At 38.2% G+C, this 22,786-nt stretch overlaps 1 protein-coding gene across 17 annotated transcripts in view; it reads left to right on the top strand.

Moving 5' to 3' along the window:
• CAPRIN2 (caprin family member 2) overlaps positions 1 to 13,658 on the top strand; it is a 46,784-nt gene extending 33,126 nt beyond the window's left edge. For 6 of the 17 annotated variants that reach the window (XM_088025994.1, XM_028113244.2, XM_028113240.2 and 3 more), the window contains 7 exons: positions 1,549 to 1,653; positions 3,735 to 3,881; positions 6,727 to 6,895; positions 8,171 to 8,353; positions 9,083 to 9,183; positions 11,360 to 11,423; positions 12,737 to 13,658. In XM_088025994.1, the coding sequence (XP_087882120.1) occupies positions 1,549 to 1,653; positions 3,735 to 3,881; positions 6,727 to 6,895; positions 8,171 to 8,353; positions 9,083 to 9,183; positions 11,360 to 11,423; positions 12,737 to 13,305 (1,338 nt within the window). In that variant the 3' untranslated portion in view covers positions 13,306 to 13,658. Of the gene's footprint in view, positions 1 to 1,548; positions 1,654 to 3,734; positions 3,882 to 6,726; positions 6,896 to 8,170; positions 8,354 to 9,082; positions 9,184 to 11,359; positions 11,424 to 12,692 lie in introns of all 17 variants that reach the window. The other 11 variants (XM_028113239.2, XM_028113236.2, XM_088025996.1 and 8 more) reach the window with 11 other exon arrangements.
• Positions 13,659 to 22,786: the final 9,128 nt, after the last annotated feature.

Genomic DNA, 22,786 nt, shown 5'->3' with positions numbered 1-22,786 from the left:
TCCATTTTTTGGGAACCACTGGTCTCCAACATCATGTTTACTCACTAAAACTTAAAACTACCTTCAGCTGGTCTGCTTAATAATAATTTGGAAGCAAGAACTGCCATAACTTCTGAATAATACTGATGTGAAGAATGTCTCAAGTCGTTCAGTGAATCTTCTAATGAAAATTCAAAAGCTTAAGTATCAAGTGCCCTGAGTTGCCTTACATAGCTGTGTAAGTCTTTCTGGCAAGAGAATTACATCCCCACAACAGCCAGTCCCAATTGTTACGGGCAGTTGTCTCATACTTGGCCTGAAGAAAGACATTTTAGAAACGCTACATCCTCGTAATAATTCTAATATTTTGGTCAGATCTAAATTATACCTATTTATTTAGATATATATAAAATGTTCCAAAGCATTTCAAAAAATTTAAGACCTTTTTAAAACTTTGTCTCCGTTTTCCTTCCCAGGAAGTGGCCTATTCTGATGACCACCTAGAAGGTCACTGAAACATAACTGCTCTGGATATTTGGTAGCCATTCATTAGTTTCCAGTTTATCCATTATGTTACTTGGGCTTCTGAGAATCACATCAAAGCATTTATTTATTTATTTTAAAAGATTTTATTTATTTATTTGTCAAAGAGAGAGCAAGCACAAGCAGGGGGAGCGGCAGGCAGAGGGAGAAGCAGGCTTCCCGCCCTGCTGAGCAGGGGAACTGACACCAGGCTCCATCCCAGCACCCTGGGATCATGACCTGAGCCAAAGGCAGATGCTTAATGACTGAGCCAACCAGGCGCCCCATATAAAAGCATTTAAATAAAAGGAGTAGATTCACTGATAACATGTAATTGCTAGATTTTTGTAGATCTCTTTATGTTCTAATATCGTGCCATAAAATTCTTCTCTAGCCACTTTAGTTTTTTATTGGCGACAGTTGTCACAACCTTAGTTCCTACTGTGTTCCCAATTTTTGTTTTATAAATATTACTAGCTTTAATTTTTTAGAATTTTGATGCTACTGTGATTTATGTATCCTTTCTATTTGTACTTATACCTACCTTTTGAAGACCTTGGGAGCATTGAGTCAAAGCATAGTTATTAGGATCCCTGGCAGAGGTGTGCCTGGAGTGTTAAATGTACCCTGAGCTGCTTCTGGTGAACTGCTGTTGAGTGCCAGATGGAAAATCTTGGCCCCAGTTTTCCAGGGCCAAGAATCTTGAAGTGAGGATGGGATTAGATGTGTAGCTTTGGTGACCAGCCCTGGAAAGGCAATTTAGCTGACTGCTTGGGTTTGACTCTCAGCTCTAAAACTTAATTTTCATGTGATCTTGGGTAAATTACCTAACCTTTCTTTGCCTCTGCCTTTTTGTCAATAAAATGGGGATAGTTGTATCTGCCTCACAGGGTTATTGTTAGGATTAATGTGTATAAAGTGGTTGGCGTAGTTATTTGGCACTAGTGAGTGCGTGGTAAGAGTAGCATGTTAGGAAGCCCAGGGCCCAAGAAGTAAAAAGTGAAGAAAATACATCTTTTACAATGTTTTATATTTTCCTGTGTCTAGGCTGCTGCTTCTTCAGTTACTTGTAGCTCAAATGCTTGCTTGGTTACTACCGATCAGGCTTCTTCGGGATCTGAAACAGAGTTTATGACCTCAGAGACTCCTGAGGTAATAAGAGACCAATTAATTTCTTCTCTGTCTTAAATAGCAGAACCAGTTTATCTTATGCATTTATGCATTGCAACCACAATCAGTTGAATGATTTTTGACATTTATACTTTACTCATGTATTGCTTTCTGTAGATGTTGTGATCCTGGAGCTTACACAGGTAACTTTGCTGTGACTTTGCCATATAAATAGACTTAATAGTGTATTGCCTTATCAGCTACAATAAATGTGTGAATTGCTGATGTCAAAAAAGATGAAAAGTTCTAGGTAGGATTAGGTCAAGTTTCTCATTATGTTTATATTGAAGGAATCCTTAGTGGAAAAATCTACTTCCGTAACTGCAGACTCAGTAAGTTTATAGTGTTAGTGTTAGCACTGCCTTGGTTGGAAAGAGTTACATTCTCTTTTTGAGAGCATTTTGACAGTACCATTGACCCTTGAACAACATGGGTTTGAACTGCAGGTCCACTTATACGTGGATTTTTTTTTTTTTTTTTTTTGATAAATACAGTATAGTACTGTAAATGTATTCCTTATTTTCTTTTTTTAATTAGGCTTTTATTTTAATTCCGGTTAACATACTAACTGGAATATATTAGTTTTAGGTATACAATTTAGTGATTTAACACTTCCATAAATCACCCGGTACTCATCACAGTAAGTGCCCTGCTTAATACCCATCACCCACTTAGCCCATCTCCCCACTCACCTCCTTTCTGGTAACCATCAGTTGGTTCTCTATGCTTAAGAGTTTGTTTCTTGGTTTATTTCTTGGTCTTTTTTTGCCCTCTTGCTCATTTCTTTTGTTTCTTAAATTCCTCATATGAATGAAATCACATGGTATTTATCTTTCTCTGACTTATTTCGCTTAGCATTATACTCTCTAACCATATCCATGTTGTTAGATTTCATTCTTTTTTTTTTATGGCTGAATAACGTTTCATTGTGCGCACATACCTACATACCACATTTTCTTTACTGATTCATCAGTTGATGGACACTTGGGCCTTAGGATTTCTTAACATTTTTCTCTAGGTTACCTTATTATAAGAACACCATATATAATACGTATACCTACAAAATATGTATTAATAGACTATTTGTTATTGGTAAAGCTTCCTTTCTGTCCCTATAGGCTATTAATAGTTAAGTTTTGGGGAAGTCAAAAAGTTATATGCAGATTTTTGACTGTTGGGGGGGGTCAGCACTCTTAACCCCTGTATTTTTCAAGGGTCGACTATATTAAGTTTGTGCTTTCAATTCCAAAGTGATAGGTTTTGCTAAGTTTGAACAAATCCTTGAAGTAGATGCAGCAAAATACCATGATTTTTTTGGATTAATTTAACAACTCTTATGTTTTAATATTTTTGGTTAAGTATTATACAAGAGAATGTATTCATTATAGAATATAAAAAAATATAGATACACATTAAGTTTTATGGTGCAGGCTTCGTCTGAACTAAAATTACTTGGTTCCTCATTTTAAGAAGAGGAAAGTGTGACCAAGTGAGTCATAGCTCTGCTTCATAATCTGATTGGGATTGGTTTTTTTGGTATTTTTAAGCCTTTGGATTTGTAATCTGTTATATCAAGGACTTGCTTATTATCGTAGGTAAGGATTATTTAAATTAAATCAGGTTTGGTTTTCTTTTTTAGGCAGCTGACATAGAGATCCAGGAATAAGACTTTAAAATCAAGAAAGATTAACACTGACTAAGCAACTAACCTAAGATTTTTCTTAATTCTTCTGTATAGATTTGAAATATTAGATTATTAGCTGGAAAATACCATTTCACGGTTTGAAAAGAACTAGGTACTCATAAAAAGTTGAGCACCTCATTTGTTAGACTGATTAATAGTAAGACTCTTTCACCTAGTCAGCAAGCTGTGCAAAGCAAATGCTAGTGTGCATCCTCAGCAGTTGTGATTTGAAATTGTAAGCAAAAGCTATTCTTTTGCATTCCTGTGTCCAAATGTCATCCTATAGAACTTGCTGACTTATGCCAGTCTGGGGTTTAGTGTAAGTTAACTGCTTGTTATGTGGCAGGTGATTGGCTGATGCTGCATTTCTCCTCCCCAGGCAGCAGTGCCCCCAAGCAAGCAACCGTCTTCACTAGCTTCTCCAAATCCTCCCATGTCAAAGGGCTCTGAACAGGGCTTCCAGTCACCTCCAGCAAGTAGTAGTTCAGTAACCATTAACACAGCGCCCTTTCAAGCCATGCAGACAGTGAGTATGAAACATGAATGATTATAGTTCATTATTCCTGTTAAAAAAGCCATTGTTTCTCTTACATCCATTATTGGGTACTTACTATGTGAAGAACTTTGCCTTTGTATTACTCTTATTTGGGTTGATAATTTACTTTTGTCCAATGCAGATATTATTTGTAGTGGAAGACTATTAAATCCAAAACCTTGCGAATTTTGAAAGGGTATTTTATCAGAACATTTTCCCCTCTCAGAAAATTAGTAGCAGGCAAAGCGGAGGATCCGTATTAATTAATGAAACGTGTGGCTGAGAAACAATTTTCTTTCTTTCCTTTTTTTTTAAGATTTGTTAGAGCAAGTGGAGGGGAGAGGGAGAAGCGAGTGGAGGGAAGAGGGAAGAGGGACCCGAGCTGACTGAGCACGGAGTCGGACCCAGGGCTTGATCTTATGACCCTGAGATCAGACCTGAGTGGAAACCGGGAGTTGGGACACTTTAACCGACTTCACCACCCAGGCACCCTGAGAAACATAATTTTCTATGAACAGCTTAATAATACTAACCATTACTAATACCACACTGGTGATGTTCCATAGCATCAAACTTGAACTATAGGACACATACTTGGGTGTTCTGTCATTCCTGAAACTTAGTTTGATTTCATCTTGATCTTCTGCTGGTTTTTGGAGAATTGTTGCAATTTGGTATTCTGAATTACAAATTCCTCTACAAACGTTTAAGTTTAAAACTTTTTTTAAGGTAATACTACAACTAGGTTTATATGTTTATTCTGTAAAACAGGATGCTATAAAACAACTCTTTAGGAAAAAAACAAATCTTAGTGAATAGGTATCTGATGATGTTTTAATGCCCCACTCTAGGTACTTTTGAGTGATGGAGGGGTGGGGCTAGTGGAGTGGCCATGGAAAGCAGGTACAATGCAGGGAGATATGTTGGTTGGTAAATTCAGACACCTGAATTCACTAATCTTACCGCTTCCTGCTTGGCCACTTGGAACTACTTCGTTTTTGTTTTCCCTCTTAACCCTGTCAGTCCACCCTGCACAGTATTGCCACATTGGTTTTACTGACTTTTTCTCATTCCTAATTAAAAGCAAACAGTGATTCATTACAGAGTGAAACTGAAAGTCCTTTGCTTGACACCTAATAACTTTTGAAGTCTGCGATAACCTTCCAGGCAAGTCTCACATACTTGCCTTGTATATTCTTGGCACAGTACCTTTTTTGCTCATGCCAGTCTATCTTCTCTACCTGTTTGAATCCTATTCAGTACGAATTGGTTCTCATTTGTTCCTTTATTTGTTCATTCAACAAACAGTGATGAAATCAGACACGGTTCTTAATCACTTGGGTTGGGTTTTAGCAATGAAAAAGAGACAAGTCTTTGTGCTCAAGAAGCTTAAATTTCAAAATAGAGGGCTAGAGAGAAAAATATTTCTATATATAATACTATCAAGTGCTATGTGTTAAGGGAAAAAATGGAGCAGGGTAAGGGGACTAGAGAGTAATGGAAGTGCTATTTTATAGACAATGGCCAGAGTCTGGACAGGTCATTGCCTGCCATATGGTAGAAATTTAGTAGATAGCAGATTTTTTCATTCATCTTTAATTTTTGAAAAAGTACCCTCTTGTCCTATGTAGCTTTCTTTCTCAGTATGCGTTATAGGATATCATAGTAGCAGGAAATTAATTTTTGTACTCGAGTTTATGTCTGTTAGAAACCAAATAGTGTTTTCTTTTCCATGCTAAATATTCATAACATAAAATTCACCGTTTTAACCATTTTTAAGTGTATAATACAGTGGCATTCAGTACGTCCACAGGGTTATACAGCCACTTCCACTATTTCCAAAACGTATTTCATCATCCAGAACAGAAACTACTCATTAAACAGTAAGTCTTTATTCCTCCCTCTCTCCAGCTCCTGGTGACCTTTTTGCCTCTTACGACTTTTACCTATTCTAAGTACTCCTATAAATGGAATCACAATATTTGTCCTTTTGTGTCTGACTTGTTTCACTTAGCATAATGTTCTCAAGGTTGTCCGCGTTGTACCATCGATCAGAATTTCATTCTTTTTTTCATGGCTAAGTAATATTCCACTGTATGCATATACTGCTTTTTTTAAGTAGGCTCCATGCTACGCGTGGAGCCCAGTGTGAGGCTTGAACTCAAACCCTGAGATCAAGACCTGAGCTGAGATCAGTTGGATGCCTAACCGCCTGAGCCACCCAGACACCCCTCTACTGCATTTTATCTGTTCAGCTATTGATGGACACTCGGGTTGTTTCCACCTTTTGCCTATTACGAATAATATTTTGTGCTTAATGTGTAATAAGTATCTAAGCTATATAGATTAGAACCAAGCTACAGATGTTTTAATCTTAGCGTACAAAACCTGAGTCTCTGCTTTCATTCCTTTTGCGTATATGTTAGAAGTGGAATTGCTGGATCACACAGTAATTCTGTGCTTAACTTTTTGAGGAAACACCATACTGTTTTCTACAGTGGGTTGCACCATTTTACATTTCCACCAGTGATGCACAAGGTTCCATTTACACCACTGCTTAGATTTTGTGGGTTTTTTTTTTTTTTTTTTTTTTTTGGTAGCAGCCATTCTAATGGGTTTGATGTGGTATCTCACTGTGGTTTTGACTTGTATTTCCCTAATGGTAAGCATCTTTTCATGTACTTATTGACCATTTCTCTTCTTTGGAGAAATGTCTGTTCAAGTCCTTTGCCTATCAAATAGAAGTTCTTGAAAGTTGCAGAGTTTTGTTAGATGTCACTCTTAATAATTTTCTATGAAACTTCACAAATGACTAGGTGTACCCTTGTCTTTTAAGGTATTCAATGTTAATGCCCCTCTGCCTCCGCGGAAAGAACAAGAAATAAAAGAATCCCCTTACTCATCTAGCTACAATCAGAGTTTTACTACGGCAAGTACACAAACACCACCCCAGTGCCAACCGCCGGCTGTCCATGTGGAACAGGCTGTCCTTTCTCAAGAGGCGGGTAAGGTCTCTGCATATGACACTTGGAAGACTTAGATGACAGCTGATTGAATGGAAAGCAGCTCAGTCGTGATAGTTGAGGGGTTCTTTCTTGACTAGTCAAGCATTATTTTTTCACGTGTCGAGAAGCACTTATGTGCCTTTTCTTCTTAACTTTTGTAGAGCTAGCACTTAGGTGGTTGATTTAACCTAGAAGTAGTCGTGTAGTTTTAAACCTGATTGCTTTGATTACCATGGACAGTGATAGGTAGATAGGGCACTGTAGAGCTGCTTTTAAAATCTTTTAGCACAGAAAGACAGCTATTTGGTCTTTTCTCTCTTCCCTCTTAAAGCATTGTTAAGGTGAAGATATAACTTAGTGTGCTTATTCCAATGTTTGCTTGGAGATGAACTGTTGTGCTCTTTCATGCTATTCTAATACATGACAGAATAGGCAACTTTGTAATTCTATCCTAATTTAAAACACCTGTAGATTTTTAGTGGCGGTATTTCAGACCCCTTTTGAGTTTTCTAAAACTTAAGCCTGAGCAAATGAATTGGGCATTCCCGGTACTTGGTTAATCACAGGAGGTACTAAAAGTAAATCCTTGGACCTGTCACCCATGCCCCTATTCTGTTCTCATCTGTACTACGTGAAAACGTAGGGCAGATGATCTATAGGGGATATTTGTCACATGCTTTCTCAAGTACAGTATTAACTAAAAATCATTGTCTTTTACTCCTTGATCTGGAATATTTAGCCTTTTTTTCCTTTAGAATATACATAAAATAAAATTTACCATTTTAACCATTTTTAAGTATACAGCCAGATTGTTGTGCAGCTATCACCAGCATTCATCTCCAGAACTTTTTCATCTTCCCCAACTGAAGTGCTACCCACTTAACACAAACTCTCCATTCCCTCTCCCGACAGCCACCGGCATCTCCATTATACTCTGAATTTGACCTCTTTAGGTACTTAACCTAGAGTAAGTGCAGTCATTCAGTATTTTTCCTTTTGTGACTGGCCTGCTTCATTCATCATAGTGTCTTCAGGTTCATCCATGTTGTAGCATGTGTCAGAATTTCCTTCCTTTTTAAGGCAGAATAATACTCTGTTACCTAAATATATATATGTATAGATACCAGAATCTCTGTAAACATACATTTATAGTACCTGTTTTTTTTAAAGGAGGAAATTGTATGAAAAGTTTTGATATACAATTACTTTTAAGTATAAAGCATATTAAATCTTTGTTACCATTTAACTCTTGGACTCTAAAACTGTTTCCTTAAGCAGCAAGTTATCCTGATGGAACTATTCAAGTAAGCAATGGTAGCCTTGCCTTTTACCCAGCACAGACGAATGTATTTCCCAGACCCTCTCAACCATTTGTCAATACCCGGGGATCTGTTAGAGGATGTACTCGTGGTGGGAGATTACTAACCAATTCGTATCGGTCCCCTGGTGGTTATAAAGGTATGCTCTGAACAAAATTTAATTATACTGAATTATTTTGTTTATATTTACTTAAACTATTTTTACTTTACCTTGTTCCTTTTTTAGTTGCCCTCCATATTGTGGTAGAGAATTCCCTATCTTTGCAAAATGCAGTATTTCTAATATACCTGTTGTCTATATAACAGAGGAACTTTTTGTGTGAAAAGCATATTGATGCTGTGACTTGCTGAAGGGAAAGATTGAGCATCTTGTTTTTCCAGGGATGAATTTTGGTTTTCATATTTAAATACTTACTTTCCTCTGTTAATTGACTTGACTGTTCAAAATGTCATTAATTAGGTAATGCCCACTTTCTAGTTGTCTAACAGAGGATACCATAGATAAAAACATAAACTTTGAGACTACTGATAGTGATATTCTCTTAAGTCTTAAGAGGTGGTTCCAAGTGTTCTGTCACTGCTTGGTATTAGCAGAATTGCTCTAGACAGGCCTTAGATACCCCACTTTCTGAACCCCACCTGCATTCCAGCAATAGTAAACTTCTACAGTTGGCTTATTTGAAGTCAGTGATATTTTATAAATATGTGGTGTATTGTGGAAGCAATGTCAGTAGTTTGCTTAAAGAAGAAATAAATCTAATGATGGTATTATAGGATCAGTTTAACTTTTAAAGTGGTACAGAATTAGACTATTTTAAAGTTTAGTATAATTTTGCCCATAATTTTATTTAAGTTGTTTATTTATTAGGTTTTGATACTTATAGAGGACCACCTTCAATTACCAATGGAAATTATAGCCAGCTACAGTTCCAAGCTAGAGAATATCCTGGAACACCTTATTCCCAAAGGGTAAGAATAGTTGTCGTAGTTGAATAGTATTACAGTTGTTGATGTTAGCTGGTGATTAAACTACAGCAGAGTCACAGTTGATTTCGTATAAGGCGCTCTTTGAGAACTACTTGTCAGGACTGTGGGGAGTAGTTGAGTTGGAAGCCTTTTCAGTAACCCATAGAGGGGTTGCCTGTTACACAGAACTTGGAAGGTCTTAAGGACTTTATCATGTTGTTTGTATTAACTCATTTACTCCTCCACCTTATAAGAGAGACTGGGGTTCAGAAACCAGTTAAGTAACTTGTCTAAGGTCACTCAAGCAGGTGGTAGAACGCAGATGAGCATGCATGTTCCTAACTCCAGACCCTGTGAGCTTCACTTTATTGTGTTGCTTTCAATTCAACTTTTCTAGATATCAGGGGTAGGAAAGGCCTTTTTTGGAAGTTTAAATTTTTTTTATTTGAATAGCTCCGCAGATTTTCTTTACAACTGTGATAAAAGACTGATAACAAAGGGAGATCTTGGGACCTCCCTGTCATTGGGCATATATGGCTATGACTGTATACATCAGAATTTTCACTTTTGAAGTTTTACGAGCCTTTAAGTATGTATTTGGTACCAAACTGAGTTCTCTTGTAATATATAAAGTACCTGTATTTGAAGAGCTTGTAGTTACATGAAGTAAGGTAGATGTCTATACAGAGGCAGTATTGAAAAGGGGTTTAGAATACACTTCAGAGAACACACCAAATCACCTAAATGACTTGGATTTGATCCCTGATTTCATTACTTCCTTTGTTGAGTGACCTTGGGTATGTTGGGTAAACTTTCTGAACTCTGGTTCCTTATCTGTTAGATGATGACTCATCTGCGAGTTACTCATCTCACTCTGAAGTGTTGTGAGGATTAATCTATGAGCTATCCTGAGGATTAAGTGAATAAATACATATAAATGCTTAGCACCACAATGCCAGATGTATATCAAGCATGCAAATACTAGCTCTTAATAACATGTATGTGAAGGGAATGCGTTGATTAATACAGATGTCAGTAATGGAGCTGTTCTTTTTTTTTAATTTCAAATGAGACTAAAGAATTGTTTCTTTATTTAAAGATTTTATTTATTTTTAGAGAGAGAGAGCACGCATGCCCACAAGCAGGGGGAGCGGCAGACAGAGGGAGCAGCAGGCTCCCCGCTGAGTAGGAAGCCCGATGTGGGGCTTGATCCCAGGACCCTGGGATCATGACCTGAGCCGAAGGCAGACGCTTAACCGACTGAGCGATTTAGGTGTCCACTGGAGCTGTTCTTAACACCAGTGTTAAAGAATTCCTGGGGCACCTGGCTGGCTCAGTCAGTAGAGCATGCATGACTTTTGATCTCAGAGTCGTGAGTTCAAAGCCCATGTTAGGTGTAGAGCTTTACGTTAAAAATAAATACATAAATTTCTTCCTGAGGAAACATAAGATAGAAATAGTGGTTGCTACTGGGAAGAAGATTAGGAGTTTGGGGTAGGAGAGTTAATTGTTGTGTACCTTGTCCTGTTTAAAATTTTTTTTTATTGCATGTATTAATCTAATTACACCATTAAATATTCTTTTCATGAATTGTTTGGAGGTGGACTTTCACCATATTTGGGAGTCTGTTTGAAATGTTGCCTCTTGAACATTTTTTCTTAAAGATACTGTTATGTTTTCAGGCAATAGTACATTCATACAATGTAATTCTTATCGACTCCTGTATCAAAACAGAACAAAACCCTAATGTTCATAATTGTCTTCAGTTTGATTTATAAATAGGGCAAGATTGAAATAGTCTGTGTTCTTGCCTTACTTCCTTTTATCTTGACCTAAGGGGTAGAAGACCATGCCATATTTCTGAATTTCCCTTATTACCTAGCATTGTATTGTATCTTTTACATAGTGTTTCCTAGATGCCTTATCATTTTTGCAAATATTAGCATAGCTAGATGGTCAGGTTAATTAACAGATGAAACAAGTGTTGCTATTGTGGCCCTTGCTTTTGTTTTTTTTGGTGTTTGGAAACATATGAGCCTCTGTGGTTGCTGGGGAAAGCCAGATAAAAGGCTATGAGGACTTGAATGTTACAGTTTTACCAGCCAGTAACACTGGGAAATAACTAGTTATCAGTCTTGCAGTTTTGGTGCCAAGGTTAAATACTACGTGTTCGTTTCAGGATAATTTCCAGCAGTGTTACAAGCGAGGAGGGACATCTGGTGGTCCTCGGACAAATTCAAGAGGTAAGGATAATTAACTGGGTCACCCAAAACATAACCTCTAGGTCTTTCTTTATCTTCTGTGAAGTTCTCCCCAGAGTGTATTGTTTTCACCATTTATCTTTTAAAGTTTTCATTATGTGTAAGTGTAGTACTGAAGGCCCGAGGGAGATACTAGACTACTGGAGCGGCTGTGGCAGTCAGTTGTCCGTTTAATTAAAGTCTGTATGTGCTTCTTTCAGTTTGCCTGACACTGCAGTACATTTCCACCTTTGATACGTACTCACTATGCATGCTTCAGTTAGTTTCATGTGATGATTCAGGATGATGGTTCTTGTAATAATGGGAACTTCTAGATACTCTAATGTCACTACATTGAAAGATAGGAATAAATAACAATTTAAGACACCATGACGTGGGCACCTGAATGGCTCAGTCGGTTAAGCGTCTGCCTTCGGCTCAGGTCATGATCCCAGGGTCCTGGGATTGAGCCCTGCATCGGGCTCCCTGCTCAGCGGGGAGTCTGCTTCTCCCTCTCCCTCTCCTGCTCCCCTGCTTGTGCTCTCTCTGTCAAATAAATAACAATTGTAAAAGATACCATGACTTGAAATTTCAACAGCAGGGTATTACAATACTTTTTTAAAAAATGTGACGGTACTATTAGAAGATTCAGTGTAACTGAAAATCAAGAATTAGTGAAGATTAACTTTATCCCAAGAAAACAATCTTTTCCTTTTAAGAAAACAGTTGCTATTCATGCTGTCTTGGCTTTGTATCTGAGCTGTGTTTTGTACGGTACTTAAAGCATTAAAATTTCATGATCATTAACTTGGAAATGTAGAACCTTCATCGTGGGTCTTAGTACCATTACAAAATATCTTTGTCTAGCAGTTCTAAAAGTTGGTTCTTTTATTTAATCTTCGTTTTCTTGAGTCCTCATTTTCTTGAGTCCTCATACATTAGATACTTTGAGTGGATTTGTCATTGAGGAATGAAGAACTGAGTGAGAATTACAGAAGAAAGATAAAGAAGTAAAAGAATGTTCGAACCTGGGTTTTAGACTTGGCTACCTAGCCAGCATTTTCAGGAGCCTCAATGTTCTTTAAAAAAAAAAAAAGACTAAAAAATGAGGCTAGTAGATAAGATCATGTTAGGTCCTTTTTGGCTTTAGAATAGTACACAAGCCTATTGCTAGAAAAATCTAGAAAAGTATACTGTAGCTATACTTTGTTGCTTTTATGTATCTTTATCTGTGTTTCAGTAGCCGACTAATGTTAAATATTGTGTTCAAAGCTAACTGCTTCATTATGAGAAACTCACTGTTGCTAATAAAACAGCAGGGTGGAGTGATTCTTCTCAGGTGAGCAGCCCAGAAAGAGACAACGAAACCTTTAACAGTGGTGACTCTGGACAAGGAGACTCGCGTAGCATGACCCCTGTGGATGTGCCTGTGACCAGTCCAGCGGCCACCATACTGCCAGTACACGTCTACCCCCTGCCTCAGCAGATGCGAGTTGCCTTCTCAGCAGCCAGAACCTCTAATCTCGCCCCTGGAACTTTAGACCAACCCATTGTGTTTGATCTTCTTCTGAACAACCTGGGAGAAACCTTTGATCTTCAGCTTGGTAGATTTAATTGCCCGGTGAATGGCACTTACGTTTTCATTTTTCACATGCTAAAGCTGGCAGTGAATGTGCCACTGTATGTCAACCTCATGAAGAACGAAGAGGTCTTGGTATCTGCCTATGCCAATGACGGTGCTCCAGACCACGAAACTGCTAGCAATCATGCAATTCTTCAGCTCTTCCAGGGAGACCAGATCTGGTTACGTTTGCACAGGGGAGCGATTTATGGAAGTAGTTGGAAATACTCTACATTTTCAGGCTACCTTCTTTATCAAGATTGAAAGTCAGTGCAGAATTGATAGTAGAAGGATGGTGTTTTAATTAGTGCGGTTAAAGGAGATGTAGTCTTTGCCCTTGTGACTGACTGGTTTAGGAAAATGGTTTCATTCCTAGAGGAAGGAGGAGGTCCTTACTTTTTTGTTTTCCTCCCCAAGGTGAAAAATTCAAGCTGAATGACAATTAGCACTAATCTGGCACTTTATAAATTGTGATGTAGCCTCGCTAGTCAAGCTGTGAATGTATATTGTTTGCACTTAATCCTTAACTGTATTAACGTTCAGCTTACTAAACTGACTGCCTCAAGTTCAGGCAAGTTATAATGCCTTGTTGTGCCTCAATAAAAAAGTTACATGCACCTTCAGTGGTCTTACTTGATTAAACATTTAGTTGAGAGATAAAATACTTCATCTTTACTATTCATCACTGATAAACTTGGATATTTATTCATGGGTTCATGCTATTTTAAAATAAGACTGTAACATGTAACAGATCTTTTTATTCTGATACTATACATGTCATTCATCAAAAGATTTCCTGTCTTCCGTTGGCTATTAAATAACATATTTCTCCTTGAAGCTGGACATGTTATCACCTGTTCACTATCTTTAAGTACCTACTACATGTATAATAATAACAAGATACAATGGGAGATACATGGGTAATAATACTGGTCTGCCATCAGTTAAGACTTCACTTTCTAGTGGATTCTCAGTTTGAGGAGGCAGAATGTTTAGTCGTCAGAAAGGATAGATCTCCTGTCAGACAGTGCTGTGTTTTGAGTCCTGATTTCACCCCTTGGTTATTGATCTTGGGCAACGTTATTTTACCTTTATGATCTCTATTTTTTCTTTTTTCTTTTTTCTTTTTTGTAATCATTTCTGCAACCTCATAGGGCAATGTGAAGTTCAACTAAGAATATATCTAAAAGACTTAACACATGTCTGGCGCACCTAAGCATTTAATAAATGTTAGGTGCTGTAATTTTTTTTCATTCCAAAAACTACAGAACTGTGTGCATGTATATATGCTGTCTTATGTAGTATTAGTGTAGCACGCACTGCCAGAGTCTCATATTCATTCTAGACACATATTCTTTCTTCACAATTCAAGCTTATGTATGTTTCTCATGAATAAGTACTTCTATAACTCAGTTACCTAGAATACTAATATCCCTAACCCAAAAAATATGCACCATGATTTGAAAAAATTCAGTTAATCTCATTATATCCTCTATACTAACATTTAACACCATGGAGAATTAAATGTGGCTTAAGAGTTTAACTGATGAGCCCATGCCCAGCTCAGAATATATTAATTATAATAATTTAATGCTCTTACACCAACTCCCTGAAATTATTTAACACTTCAGGATAAGAGGTGTTAATAAGTTTCAAAACAAGATCAAAACAAGAACTTTCTGCCTTAGCAAGTTGGTTACAGGGTTAATAATACCCTTCTCTAACCCTTCCCTATATTCCAGAATACTGCAATCAAAATGCTTCCTTTTAAAAACTATCTTGAGGTGCCTGGGTGGCTGTCGTTAAGCGTCTGCCTTCGGCTCAGGTCATGATCCCAGGATCCTGGGATCGAGCCCCGCATAGGGCTCCCTGCTCTGCAGGAAGCCTGCTTCTCCCTCTCCCACTCCCCCTGCTTGTGTTCCCTCTCTCGCTGTCTCTCTCTCTCAAATAAAATCTTTAAAAAAAAAAAAACTTTAATAAAATACACTAAATTCACCCTGAAGTTTTCTTTCACTTTAAATTTTTTAGTCTCTCCCCCAACAATGTGAGCTTCTGTTATTGCCTCTATCATTTAGTGAATAAATGCAGATATTTAAAGCAGGACATGGTTTTTTTTTTTTTTTTGAGAGTCGCCCACTCCTCCTGTACCAATGATTTGTCAACCACCTCATTGTTTTAACTTTCTCAACTCCGTAATAGCTATATTTTCACGCTGCTTTGACATCACATGCTATGTTTTTATACTATGATCTTTCCTGTTTGCAAATTTTTAATTCTTTAGCTTTAATGGCTGATGCTCTATTGTGATTCTCGTGATAACTAGGATGATAGTTTATGTATTTTATAAGGTGGAATAATTGTTGGCATATAGACAAAGTTTTTCCATATGAATTCCACTCTGCTTACCTGCCACACACTTTATTTTAATGAAAAACTTAGATTTGTCTGACTAGGTCCTCTACTTGCTAATTTATCTGAGGGGTATTCTTAATCACCCCTTTAGTTAAAGACTTCAGCTTTTGGGTAACTGTTGACAATTGATAGATCGCGCTTGTTATCGGTGCAAGATGCTGAATGCAGAGTATAAAAATACAGTTATCCATTATCAATACCAGGAGGCTGTAGGCTCACTAATCCTAAATTTTCCAAGCATCATTTCTTTATTCATTTTATGTCAAGGGCTTCATTCCTTGAAATAAATGATTAACTTAGTCTTGAAAATATGTGGGTTATCTAATTTATACCTGGCTCTGGGGCTACAAAGATAAATGATGTTCAGATGTTCAGACACACAGGTATATCAATTTCATCCATTTCATTTGCTGAGAGCAAATCACTCTCTTAGGTTTTGCTGTGCTCACCACAAGTGTAGCTGCCATCTGTCACCATACGGTGCTGTTAAAACACCATTGATAATATTCCCTATGCTGGACTTTCATTCTCACGACTTACTCCACAACTGGAAGCCCACTCTCTTTGATCCTACCACCCCTTGCCCTCAGGCCACCACCAGTTCTCTGTATAGATGGGCATATTTCTGTTTTTTGTTCCACGTGTAAGTGCAATCATGGCATTTGTCTTTCTCTGATGTATTCCCCTTAGCATAATGCCGCGTAGGTTCATCCATGCTGTTTGCAAATTGCAAGATCGAATTCCTTTTTTATGGCTGAATAATAGTCCTCTGTATATATACACACCACATCTTTGTCCACTCATCTATCAGTGGGTCCTTGGTTTGCTTCTGTATCTTGGCTATTTTAAATAATGCTGAAGGACAATCTCTTGAATTATTTCTTTGACTCTATCACACTTTGTTTCCCCTCTGTTCTATATCTGGAACTCTTAATACTCAGGAGCTAGACCTCCTTGGATCAGTTCTTTAATCTTTTGTCTCAAAGTTTCTTTCTGGGAAATTTCCTTCATTTTATCTTCCTACCTTTTGACAGTTTTAAATTTCTCCTACGTTTAAAATTTATGAGGACACTTGTCTGAATGCTCTTTACATGTGTGTGTTCTGCTCGTTTTGAGATTGCATTATTTTCTGAGGCTAAAGTTTAAGTTTTCTTCCATCTGCAGTCTATTCCCCACACTTTTTCTATTTGTTCTAATTTCTTATCTGTATTGTTATATTTGCTCAGAATATTGTGATAATCAGTTGATTGTTCATATTTAAGAATGGGGCACCAACGACTGCCTTCGGCTCAGGTCATGATCCCGGAGTCCCGGGATCGAGTCCCACATCGGGCTCCCTGCTCTGCAGGGAGTCTGCTTCTCCCTCTGACCCTCTTCCCTCTCATGCTATCTCTCATTCTCTCTCTCTCAAATAAATAAATAAAATCTTAAAAAAAAAAAAAGAATGGGGCACCAAAAATACAATTGGAAACATTGAATGCAGAGGTGGGACTAGTTGACTTTGGGGTTTATGGTAGTGTGATTTGGAGGGGAGGGTGGGGACATCAATGTGGGAGTTTCTAAGTGGGACACAAAACCCAGAAGCCATAAAGGATGGACAAATTTTACACATAGAATTTATTCCCCTAAAACTTCTGTTTGGTGGAAATGATGTCAAAAGACAAATGACCCTCTGCAATGGGAGGAAATAGAGAAAAAGATGGCCAAAAGGCAACATGTATGAAGGGGCAGTTAATACAAACATAAACAATGATCAATAAGCATATATAAAGTTCTTAGGTGCGTATTTTGGCAAGCATGTGGAGAAATGAGCACTCATACTGTAGATGGGAATAAAATTGGTATATTTTTGGAGAGTAAATATCAACATAAGAAAGCATATGTTTTTTGACCCAGAAATTCCACTGCTGGAATATACAAATAGTTTCAGAATTATGCTGTGATACGTGCATATAGATACTCTGTATAGTATTAATTATAATAGGAAAATCTGGAGAAACAACCTAGATGCCTACCAATAGGGAACTGGTTAAGTCAGAATGGAAGATAACAGAGCAGAGTGTGCAACAATGTTTAAACATTTCCAAATCTATGTGTGTATGATTACTTGGATCATTTTTTTCTGGTAGTTTGTACAAGAAATTTGATAATGTTGGCTCTAAGGAAAGGGGGTTGTAGATTGAGGGAGGAAGACTTTTACTTTTTATTCTGAATCTTACTGTAGAACTTGAAATGTACATACCACTTTTTTGTGAAAAATTTTCAAGTAAAAGATAACGGTAGGTTTTATGGTTCTTATACCACCTTGTCTGGTTGGAGCTTGAGGATTTGTTTTCATTATCATTACGCCTGGGATAACACATGGAAGAGTTTACCATAAAAACCTAACTGCCAGGGCACCTGGGTGGCTCAGTTGGTTAAGTGTCTGCTTCTGGCTCAGGTCATGATCCCCAGGGTCCTGGGATCGAGCCCCGCATCAGGCTCCTTGCTCAGCAGGGAGTCTGCAACTCCCTCTCTCTCCGCCGTTCCTCCTGCCCATGCTCTCGCTCTTGCTCTCTGTCAAATAAATAAAATCTTAAAAAAAAAAAAAAAAACCTAACTGCCTTCCACCTTTCACTAATATTTGCATTTTACCTCATTATTTACAGAGTACCCATATCTATGTGATCTTACTAGATCCTCAGATCCTAGACACTGTTTAAGGACATAAGAAGATGGAGACTTTTGGAGATTGACTTTCTCAGGCTACTAGCAGAAGTGCCTGGGCCAGACTCCGCTCTCTCAAGCCCAAATACAGCCTATCATTTTCTACAGTAGTTTTTTCCTCTTCTTTAGTTCTCAGGTGCTGTTACTTTTACCATATTTCCCATTGTTTTGCACACACAGATGTTTTTGGTTCACTACTCAGTTTTGCTATGGTTAACTAAACACTTTGTGAACTGGGCCAACTGGACTCTGTTGAGCTGTCGTCAGAAGGTGTAGTTCCAGTAGATCCCGAAGTTGAGATGGATGACTTCTTTTCCAGTGTGAAATGTGAAAAGCCTGAGGAAATAAACATTTTGAGGAAAGAAACCCTGATTTGAAACGAAGTATTTCTTTAGTCCTAGTTAATATTACTATCTTTAGGTTCTAACCCTTCCCACCACCACTACCATTTTAGTCCCTCAGAGAAGAGACTGACTTCTGGTCAGAAACTTCCTAATCCCCTATTACTTTAGCTTATTGATCACTGATTTTTAATTTTTTAAAACTGAGAGGTCTGTCACATTCTTTTAGAAAAGTGCACTCAGGGCTTCTGGTTACATGTGTCATTTTAGAGACTATCGTTGACTTCTGTTACATTAACAAAATACTAAAGATCTTAAATTTACAAGATGTTTGTGTATACTCTTGCATATATTTCAGATGCTATGTTGTAGAGCCCTGGCAATATAGACACTTTCGGGGTAGAAGTATTCACTTGCAGATTATTTATCATGGTTTAAAAAAATGTATTAAACTTAACAAATAGGATTTTTTTTGTGCATTGGGTTTTAACTCCCATTTTCTCTTTCTACCGTGTGGACCAGATTCAAGCCTAGTAACACAGACCAGCAGATGAGCTGCCGCCAACAGATGGGGAGGACAGCTGTGTGATACTCCATTTAGAGGACTAAAATGTTAAATCTCAAAGGCCACAGTGACAATGCTTGGAGTGAAAACTACTTCCTGTAACTGGAGTTGTAATCATGCCAGTTATTCTCTCTCTATGCTTTATTTCTTGCGTAATGTCCGTGTCTGTGTGCTAGCTAACCTATATGCCCAGATGACTCATAGTTCTCTAACGGCATCCCTGTGTTCCTTCCTCTAACCCCTGCCTTAGCTCTTTTGGGAGTGCCAGATAGGAATTTCCAGTTGTCACTGGAAACCTCTAGATGTCTAATCCTTAAGCACTTCTAGTTCAACATGTTGAAAGGCAAACTGATCTTCGCTCCAAACTTTAATATTCCTTCGGGTTGCCCCGGTTAATGAGTTCCATATGTCATCAAAGCTTGAAATTTCAGAATCATTCTTGACTTCCCTTTGTTACTTTATATATTGTATAAGTCACAAATTCCTGTTGATTCAACCTGTGAAATGTCTCGTATCTCTTACCTTCTTAATTGCTATCATGGATGTCCTGTTTCAGACCCCTTATCTCTCTCACATGCATTCATTTATTCATTCAACCAGTATTTCTTGATTGCTTTTTATGTACCAGGCATAGTATGAGACTAGGTCTCACTATGTCTCATTCAATAAAGGTTGAACAAGGTCTGTCCTCTCTTTTAAATAGGATACAAAGATAGTTAATACTGAGCATGTACCCTGGGCAATGTGCTTATCTTACTTAGTCCTTACAACAGCTCTTGGAAGCAGATGAGGAGACAGAGGTATAAAGAGGTGAGGCATATGCAGACCATGACAGTACAATAAGACAATATAGCTGGCTCACATTCTACCATAAATAATGTTAGTGTATCAAGAAATAGACCTCCTCTCATGTAATTAAAAAAGGGGACTCAAACACAAGTATAAGTTAAACCTAAGTTATAGTTTAGGGAAAGCTGTTTTAAAATACTTGGAAAGAAATCTGAGAGCAGAATCATAGATGCTTATGTTTTTTTTTTCCTGTTGCCTTAGACACTGCTAACTTGACAGCATTGTTTTTTTAGTAATTTATCTTCATTGAGTCTTTCCAAAGCCCACAAAGTTTTATTAGGAACATCAACTCTCTTTAGGCATTTTGTTAAAATATTTATCCTAGATAATTGTAGATTCTCATGTAGTTATAAGAAAATACACATGGATCCTGTGTACCCTTTAATTTCCTTAGAAATTAAGTGGCAACATTTTGTAAAACAAGATACAGTATTACAACCAGGATGTTTGAGATTGGTACCGTCAAGATAGAGAACATATCCATCACCAGAAGGATCCCTCATATTGCCCTGTTATAGTAATGCCCCTTTCCTTCTTGTCCCCATCCCCGTTTAAGCCCTCACAACCATTGATCTGTTCCTTCTGTGATTTGTTATTTTAAGAATGTTATTTATTTTTTTAAAGTAGGCTCCATGCCCAGCATATGAGCCCAAAGTGGGGCTCCAACTCACAACTCTGAGATCAAGACTCTGAGGTCAAGACCTGAGCTGAAATCAAGAGTCGGACACTTAACTGACAGAGCCACCCAGGCACCCCATTTAAGAATGTTATATTAGTAAAAGTTATATAAATGGAATCAGATAGAATGTGAGCTTTTGGGATCGGCTTTTTTCACTTAGCTTAATTCTCTGAAGATTCATCCTGGTTGTTGAATGTATCATTCCTTTTTATTGCTCAGTAGTAAGTATAGATGTGCCAGTTTGCTTAACCACTGTTTTCCAGAGAGGTGGTATCATTTTAAACCCCTACCAATAATATATGAATGATCCAGTTTCTCTGGTGTCACTATTTTTTTTTGTCTTTTCTCTCTTTTTATGTTATTAAAATAACTGCATCAAGTCTCTCCCTACTCCAAACCATCTTCAGTGCTACCAGTGTTCAGTTTTAGACATGTGCCTTAAAGGATTTGGGTACAGCCAGGTAGAAACATGGAAGGTATTTGGATACATCTAGTTTAAGGAAGGGGATCTTGGTTAGAAGCAGTTTTCTGCGTTGTCCCCGTTGAGTTGATGGTTAAGGTTATATAAGTGGATGAAATGACAAAAGCAGAATTCTCTTTTTCTTAAGAGAAAGAAAAGAAAGAGAAGAGGGTGAAAGAGTCCTGAGAAGCACCAGTGTTTAAGACTTGGGTGATCAAGTGAGCATTCAAACTATTACGAATATAGGGCACCTGGGTGGCTCAGTCGGTTAAGCGTCTGCCTTTGGCTCAGGTCATGATCCCAGGGTCCTTAGATGAGCCCTGCATCAGGCTCCCTGCTCAGCAGGGAGTCTGCTTCTCCCTCTCCCTCTGTGTGCGTGCACTCTCATTCTCAAATAAATAAATCTTTAAAAACTATTACAAATATATTCTTTAAAACAAGAAAACATATTTTTAAAAAAGAAGAGCATATAATACAGTGTCAGATACCAAAGAGAGACATTTTCAGATGAGAACCGAAAATGTCTCTTGCATTTGGTATCTAAAGGATCTAAAGGATTTTTGCTCCGCAGCTTCACTGGGGGAAATGAGGGCAGAACCCTGGGGATAGCTGAATGAAGCATGAGTAGGGAAGTAAAGAAGTAGAGACAAGGAATGAAGACCATTCTTTGGAATGAAAAGTGAAAGAGAACAATAATTAGCATTATTGGAGAAAGATTGTTTTTTAACTGGGGGAAATGTTTTTAGGCTGAGATTGAATCAGTGGAGAGAAAGGGGTTGAAAATATAAGAAAAAGTTTCACAAAATTGTCGACTGTGAGCATGCAATTACTCAAGATTTATTTTATTTTTTTAAAAGACTTTATTTGGGAGAGAGAGAACATGAGCAGGGGGAGTGGAAGAGGGAGAGAAAGAGTGAGAAGGAGACTCCCCACTGAGCAGGGAGCTTGAAGGGGGTCAATCCCAGGACCCTGGGATAATGACCTGAGCCAAAGGCAGACGCTTAACTGAGCCACCCATGCGTCCCCTCAAAATTTATTTTATGAAAAATATATAGAAAAGGGAGATTTATTGAGCAAGGTCCCAGAAGAGATGGGAGAGAATTGGGTTCAGATTGGAGGTAAGGAGGTGAATAGGGGTAAGCAGAGATTAATCTGTGTTTGAGTGAGTTGAGCCTGATGGCTTTGCTCGTCTTTTCAGGGCTCTGTGAAACAGGGAGTTTGAGAAGAGTCTTGAGGGTTGGAACAGTTGCTGGGAAAATGGAAGATCGTTCTGATCAAAGAAGGAATAGGATTGTTGACCCTAAGAAAAGAACACACATGGGGGCACCTGGGTGGCTCAGTCTGTTGGGAGTCTGCCTTCAGCTTGGGTTGTGATCCCGGGTTCCTGGGATGGAGAGTCCCACATCAGGCTCCTTGCAAACCAGGGAGGCTGCTTCTCCCTCTGCCTCCCGCTCCCCCTGCTGTGCTCTCTCTCTCTGACAAATTAAAAAGAAAGAAAAGACACACATTTCTAGCGGTGTTGATTTACATAGTGGGTCAAAGGTAGACTTAAGAAGTTGAATTGGGCTGCGCCCGGGTGGCTCAGTCATTAAGCTTCTGCCCTCGGCTCGGGTCATAATCCAGCCTTGCATTGGGCTCTCTGCTCCGAGGGAAGCCTGCTTCTCCCTCTCTCACTCCCCCTGCTTGTATTCCCTCTCTCGCTGTCTCTCTGTCAAATAAATAAAATCTTAAAA

Source organism: Eumetopias jubatus, unplaced genomic scaffold, assembly GCF_037043125.1.
Source record: "Eumetopias jubatus isolate StellerSeaLion01/CBP00866 unplaced genomic scaffold, mEumJub1_p1.0 scaffold_8, whole genome shotgun sequence".
NCBI classification, from domain to species: domain Eukaryota; kingdom Metazoa; phylum Chordata; class Mammalia; order Carnivora; family Otariidae; genus Eumetopias; species Eumetopias jubatus.
This window is presented reverse-complemented; position numbering and strand designations above follow the sequence as displayed.